Raw genomic sequence first — 7354 nt, forward strand, 5'->3', positions numbered from 1 at the left:
TAGCCGTGCATCCAGAGCCAGCTCTGGGCTACCGTTCCGCAGAACGCCAAGCGCAATCAGAGGTCCGCTGAGACCATCTGTCTCTGATCTCAATTGATTTGCGCCTGCACCGAGACCAAAAAAAAGCAGCCATCCATTTTCCGTTTGTGTTGAGCCTCGCGTCATGTTAGTCAGGACATGGCCTGGCCACCAACTGCCACGAATAACCAACACACCGATTTTGCATATGGATGACAAACAGTGTTGGCGTACAAGTTCTTAAGCAGACTGCGTACAAGGCCGGCATAGGTGCAGCTTGCAATAAGTGCACTCCCAGATCATCCAGTGAGGACCAGAGCGACAGTGCTGGCAGATCCACTGGACAAGAGTGTTGTCCGACTTGATCATTCGGAATTGGTGGGCACAAGCGTTGGCCATTTTGTCGGGAATAGTGACTTATGTGTGGGTGGTACAGTAGGTGTAGATGCCGTTGACAGTGCTGTATCTTGATTGTTGAACCCTCTCACAAGATTTAGCCTGATTGGGCGCGGTTATGTTCCTGGGGAGTACTGTATTAGCCTTGCATACATGCATGAGACAACCCCAAAACGGCTGTAAGCAACTAGGTGAGATACGGCGTGAAAGGAACCTCATGCCCGCCTTTTCTTGAACTTACACGATAGCTGTAGTATGGAGCGTCAAGGCAACCAAGGCGGATGTTGTCAGATGTTGACGCTGCAATGCAACAGTAGAGAGTAGTTGTAGGGTGTAGTGGATGAGAGTTGTGAAGGAGCAAGTAATCGTAAGGTGAGTAGTTGTGGAAGACGTTGGTATGATTTGTGCTCAAGAGATAACGGGAGGAGGTCTAGAGGTCTTTATACTTTGTGGAAAGGGGAGAGTATGAGGAGAGATGTCAATGTCCTTTTCGGTGTCTGTGCCAGTTGCAGTTGTCGTTGCAGTTGCAAGGCAAGCCAATGCAAGGTAGAAAGTAGAAAGTAGAAAGGCAGAGTCCTGGGGATCTGATATGACGATGGCGTTTGCAGGCCTGTCAAACAGAAAGCCGGGATGGAGGAGAGCGGCCGGGATGAGGCTTGCAGCAACGGGCCCAGGAGATAAACGACGGAAGAGGCACGAGCAGCAACGAGGGAGGCGGAAATGCCGACCAGACAAGGTAGTGCCAACACCCAATGGAGTAGATTCAACGGACGATGGACGGGAGACAAAGCGAGCGACCGAGCGAGAAAGGTTGAACTTGGTAGGTACTGAAGAGACGACGACGATGCAAGACAGGGTAGGGTAAGATAAAGTACGGCACTGTAGCTTCAATGTTACAACACTAGGTTCCCGGGGGACAGTGGTGATAATGTACCCGCCAACGAGAATGAGCCCCAGATCATGGATGGATAAGTCGTGTGTGGATGGATGGACGGACGGACAAAGTCGATGCCCGTGCCCTTTCTTCCCTTCTTTTCCTGCCTATATTTTCTCTTTGGTCTCTGGTTGAATGACATGCCCCATGTCAGGGCAGCTGCCATTTGTGAAATTTGCCGTCTCCCAAGAATTGTTGCACCGTACCTGTCTTGGTGTACCGTACCAGTAGGCAGGTCTATCGGTCCAAGTCCCAAAAGTGTCGTGTTCCCTTCACTATTGACCCCCGTACAATTGGAGTTTTGTAGAAGAAGCCCTGTCCTTGACGTTTCTGGAAGACTGAGAAGAATAAAGAGGGGGGATGGGAGGGGGAGAGAAGAGAGAGGAACCCGCCTACCTAACCCAACTTGTGAGGGGGGGTGTAATTTTGGAGGGTATGGGATTCTGAAGAAAAGCCAGCAAGAGCATAGAAAGAACAGACAGTAGAGCAGAGTGGACAAGGCCAGACCCGGCGCAGGTAAATCAGGTACGATCCCGTACCGGAAACTGAGGTAAAGTAAGTGGATGTAAGGATCCTATGACATGGGAAGCTTGTATCCACTGATGCAGGTACCTCGCCTTGTTTGATCGCGCTAGGGCCAATTCAATTGCAGTGAAGGCGCTGCGCTGCGCTACATTGCACTGCACTGCACTGTGCTGGGAAGGAGCCGATGGAACAAATTCAAACGGCAGAAGGAACAAATAACTTTTTGAGAACGGCTGACACGGAAGGAAGGAAGGAAGGATGGATATTTTAATTGAGGGGATGACGATTTAATGAGGAAACAAGGCCAAGCGGAGATAAGGCAGGTCATGAAATGCAACTACCTTGCCTTAGCTGTCCAAGGTACCTATGGATATGTACGATACAGTAGATGCAGTAAGGTGTGGTTGGCAAGGCTAAAGTTAAATGTTATAGACACCTGCAACGCTGTAGAGACAGCGTCAGATACTCCAAAAAAGCCACAAACATGCCATCATGGCATAGCAGAGGGGGCTCCACAGACTCACCTTTCCATTGTAGGACCCCCCGTCCAGCGTCCAGGTTCTCGGGGCAGCCCAGCCTACCAGTCGTGCCAGGATTATGGCAATGGTGGAGACCAAGACACCTCCATCCAGGGTCAGTTCAGGGGGGTGTTAACTGTAACGGCCTAGCATTATAGTGAGAACTGAGACCACATGAGAAGAAAGCTTGTGAAGTCGTAGCGTGTGTGTGTGTGCGTGTTGAGTGTGCTGCATCGTGGAAAATGCCCGTACGGAATCAATACCGAAAATGCGGCAGATAAACCTAAAACCTTGGTTTGGTCTAGTCTAGTCTGAACTGATAGTAGACTCTGAGCAATTAGTGCGCTTCTAGAACAGACCGGCCGTGCCGAGGCAGAGCAAGAGTAGGCAGTCTGACTCCAAGTTCTAGTCATCACGATTCAACATGACTTGCTTTGTTCGTCAGTAACCATGAACCTGTGCGGATAAATGAAGAAAAATCACCATCGTCATCTGGCTGCCCTATCCTATTCACCCGCTCACCCCTGGATGTGATGTAAGAGAGCGGGCCCCTCTCGTCCAATGTTGAGATAGGATATGTACCGAAGGGGCAATGATCCTAGTGCTAGACATTAAGGCCATGCAATTGGATGGGACTTTGATGTTCTAGTCCCCGGAGGACCTCGAATGAAGTAGAGATATTCAACTCTACGGATAACATGACCCTTCATACGCAGCTAGGCAGCTAGTAAACGGGAACAGAGGTCAAATTGAGGCTTTCGGGAATTTAGTCCGTCATTCAAAACGAAGGCCCCATCCCTATGGGAAGGCACATACATGTCGTTGGACTAGGTTCTGTTTGCTCTCCTTCTTTGTCATGCTTCCAGATACATTTCGCGTATCACCAACGGTCTTAGTACAGTTATCACCCACCAGAATAGATACCACCGCCAGGGATATCAATCTATAAACATGCCAGCTTCGTGAGGCTCACCCTAACCCTCAAACATCGCTTCAACGGTCCAATCAACCTGTGACAGAGTCTAAAAGCACACGGTCTTTGGAATATTCATGCACCCGTATCTTTCGTGAACCAAAATCACAGCAGAACTTCTAAAATCACAGATGTAGTCGGAAAGGCCCGAATTGCTCCGACTAATTAGTTGTGGCCGTGCTAGGAAGATCATCATAAACCGGCACGACCCCAGATAGATGCACAGAGTAGGGCCTGGATTCGACAGGGGGAGAGTGATGAAGAAATGACCAACCTTACCTCATGAAGCCAATACGGATACTCAACCGTCATTCGTTGGTGGTATAAGTTTCTGGTTCAAACACCAAGGCAAAACACTTTGTAAAAGTTTATTCCAACAAGCCAATGCCATTGAATCCTCTTGCCATGGTTCGTTCATGGACCAAATCGGCTCTCTCCCGCCAGTGAATATGAGGCGGTAAGACATACAGCCCTGCCCTTGCTCCAAAGTATGTTCGTTTCCTGTGGTTACAAAAATGGTGGTGTTTTCCCTGCAAGTCCAACGCTCAGACGCCATATGTTTATTAGCTGGTCCAAACTCACTTCCGAAACAGTCTCTTTTTAGTGTGCTGAACATTTTTAGCTGCAGGACTGTAAACACTTTATACAAAGTAGTAGCCAATGAGATGGCAGAAATCAACAGCTTGTTGGCTATGTCTCAGTGCATACCAAGTTAAACGGTAGCCGTTGTTTGGCATGTCAAAAGTTTGCTTGGCCATATACCTTGGAGGCTGAGAATATAGTCCAGAATGGTAAAGTTGCCGTCTACTAAGACTTGCCATTTCCATAGGCGTTCGACAAACTCCCTTCTCCGTCTCGACACTGCCTATTCCGTTCTATTGCATTGCTGGCTTCCGCCATGTCTACTGATTGTTCGTTTCTCGGATATACAGGCCACGTTGGGAGGGGTTAATTTTGACCGCAGTATCGAGATGAGGCGTGGTTAGAGATCCTTGCAACTCGTGGACCCCCATATCAATACCCGAATTCATGACGATGTTGAGCCTCACTTCACCTCCCGCCTCGGCTCATAATATGTAGGTCGGCAAACTCGTCCCGCTCTATGACACTATTAACCACGTGTAGATGAATTATTCCTCTGTCTTTTCCGCGTGTTTGTGGAGCTATTCACCGACAGTCAAAATTGTTGATGCTGTTGCTGTTAATATTGGTTTACTACGATATTGACCATTCGGCAGTTTTCTCTCGTCATAGTTACATCTGAGCAGGTATAACAAAACCGGGCAAAATATTACTATCCTTTTCTCTTGTGTGTGGTCTGATGAGCGCTGGCCCTTTTCAGCGAGATGCGCCGAGGCAAGAAGAATAGATGCTGTCTCGACCGGCCACTTTCCTTTTTTGATCTGCTACTGATGACCCCATCCCATCTCTCTCCACTTTCCCCGTTTACAACCGTCCGCCCGCTTACATGGAACCCGAACCTTCACTTCTCACTTCAATTCGTTAGGAAGTAACCACAGCACCTTCCTTAGCTCAACGACTAACGTACAAGTTAACCTTGTGTTTATTGGACCTTCCCTCTCTGAATTTGTTCGCTTCTCACCCTGTCGTGGAATCTCGTCTCGCACCCCTTTCATCTAAAAAATCTCCTTAGCATTGCCATCATCGTCTTATTCAGAGATTACAAACAGAACTGGCCAGCAAACCACCACATCGACTACTGCAAACAGATGCACATCGTCTCATATCCCGGCTATCACAGGTCTGTACAGGGTCAGGCATGGCCTGCTCTCGCTTCATCGTATATGACAGCATGGCAAACCTTGTCTCTTCGCTTCCAGAGAATCCTCCATTGATCGCCACGAGATTCACCTGAATATCTCTAATCACCCGGTTCAACACCGTTTGGCGAGTAGCAGCCTCGAATCTCAGTCCCTATTTCTTGACTTTGGGGGGATCTTCTCACTACCTCACTCAAGACTGCTGACTTGAGAGTTATGCGACCGTCCCTGATGGGCTACAGCTTACACGGCACAGTCAAGGCAGTCTCATCTGCTCCTCTCAAGAGAGCAAACCCATGATCCGGAGTCTCCATCCACATCCAAGTTACCCGTCGCCGGCTTAATCTGGCAGACCCGGCATTTCAACCGCCCCCCATTCTCACAAGGATATGTCGACAAACCCCAGAGCGTCGTTAAACCGTTGCTTGATGCAAGGCGTCCTGCAGCCTGCCACCCTTCTTCCAAACAGCCACTCGCCCAACACCCCGGCTGTCACAAGCCAAGATCCGCGACCGTTGAATGTCATGATCGAGTTACATGGGCCTTCATTAACAGGCGCCTATGCCCCAATTATACACCTCATTTCTGAAACCGAGACTAGGCCTGCACATTTGTAAAGCTACGGATACTGCGTTCGCCCTTAAAGTTTGCTCCATTCAACGACCTCAACTCAACCTTCGGCCAAAAAGGTACCACCACTAGACAACCACTTCGCCTCTGTTTCAACCCCCAGCTAGTTGCAGAAAGTAACAAGATGCAATTCGATTGACGGCTCTCGATTGTGCTGGTTCCGAATACCACGCAGAGTACACGCGTTCCCCCACTTGTTGCAAGTGCAATCGGAGCTTCGTGCATGTCAAAATCTTACTTACATGGTTCTTCGTCTGGTCTTGAGTCCTTGCCACCTAGTGCACCATCTGCCGGGGATATCGGCATCACATTTCCCATCTGCATGTGTCTCTTTTGTCTCTGATCTTTTGGCGGAGCGCTTCCCATATCAGGCGTCAAGCCCGCTGTCTTGAACCATTTGTGGTCAAGTGACGTCGTCAACAATAAGCGATGAGGTTCCATTTCTATTTCCCTATGAAGTTTGGGCCTGGAATTCTACAATTGCCTCATTGAACTCTATTCAATAAATCCCTGTCTCGCGTTTGCTCACACGTTGTGAAGAAACCTCTGCTTATATCTACCAATCACAGATGAGATTCGTATCTGAAGCTAACCATCAGACATGGAACCACTGTCGCAAGCCTCATATTGCTAAATATTCTTGACACTCTTGGCCCGAATTCAGCCAAGGCGTTCAGGGCTTGTGTATCATGCGACGAGATATTTCAGCAGGTCCAAAGAGAATTTTCCATAAGAGCCCACAAATTCCAGAACACATGTCGAACTTGTCCCTAGTATAATCAGAGGACCGTGGTCCTTGTCACTCTTAGCCTCCACAATTTGATCGTCATCAACATCCCATGCATCAGTTTTCTTCATGCGAAGCAGCTGGAAGTTGACCGCATCACTATACGGATATGCACACAGCATTGTCCGTATCACTTGCCCGTATTCCCCTGAGAAGCGAGCTGTTCCCCATCCATAACTCCGGAGCAAGTTTCAGGACATGGAATAGAAGTTCCCAAGGTGACAATTGCGACCCAGACTCCTGGTTCGTGGGGTTCGAAGCTTGAGCCTTTTTTTTTTTTGGCGTACCGAGCCCATACCCTTGGTTCTCATTCAGGGGGGTTCTACTTGGGGGTTGATGCCGAGCTCGGAGAAAAAAATAGCCCGATAAAAAGATTTTAAAGATTGACTAACACAATCTCAGTCTTGAGAAAAGTGCTTCATGTGAAAGGCTCATTAACCCGATGGAGCCGTCTGCAATGTAACGACACATAGGGTTACGTGAGAGCATGGGGACTATCTTCACATGCAAAGTCATATTTCAATGATACGAGCCCGCAAGTGGGCTGCTTTTATTAGCCTGGGTATTGATATCAACGTCTATCTGTAGCATTGAGGAAAAAGTGACAGTAGCACTTTTGAGTCCCCATCAACTCGTCACAATGATGACATGGGTAGCACCCACCATCCATATGTATGATTGCTGAGTGTGAAGCAATTCCTCCAATGTAAAGAGCTGGTAACACGGCGCATGTTCTGTCAAATAAGACGTTATGCCCTCTGTACATTTTCTTCTCGGGCTTACTTCCTGGAC

General features: G+C 48.5%; 2 protein-coding genes across 2 annotated transcripts; both read right to left on the reverse strand.

Moving 5' to 3' along the window:
* Positions 1-258: 258 nt before the first annotated feature.
* FGSG_12680 (uncharacterized protein) lies at positions 259-417 on the reverse strand (the record flags this gene model as incomplete). The annotated part of the gene is made up of 1 exon (XM_011325267.1): positions 259-417. One exon carries the CDS (start codon positions 415-417, stop codon positions 259-261), a length of 159 nt encoding a protein of 52 aa, XP_011323569.1.
* Positions 418-822: 405 nt separating this feature from the next.
* On the reverse strand, positions 823-1514 carry FGSG_12681 (uncharacterized protein; the record flags this gene model as incomplete). The annotated part of the gene is made up of 2 exons (XM_011325268.1): positions 823-1241; positions 1349-1514. The coding sequence occupies 2 exons, from the start codon at positions 1512-1514 to the stop codon at positions 823-825; spliced, it is 585 nt and encodes a 194-aa protein (XP_011323570.1).
* Between the last annotated feature and the right edge of the window lie 5840 nt (positions 1515-7354).

This window comes from Fusarium graminearum, chromosome 3, assembly GCF_000240135.3.
Source record: "Fusarium graminearum PH-1 chromosome 3, whole genome shotgun sequence".
NCBI lineage: Eukaryota > Fungi > Ascomycota > Sordariomycetes > Hypocreales > Nectriaceae > Fusarium > Fusarium graminearum.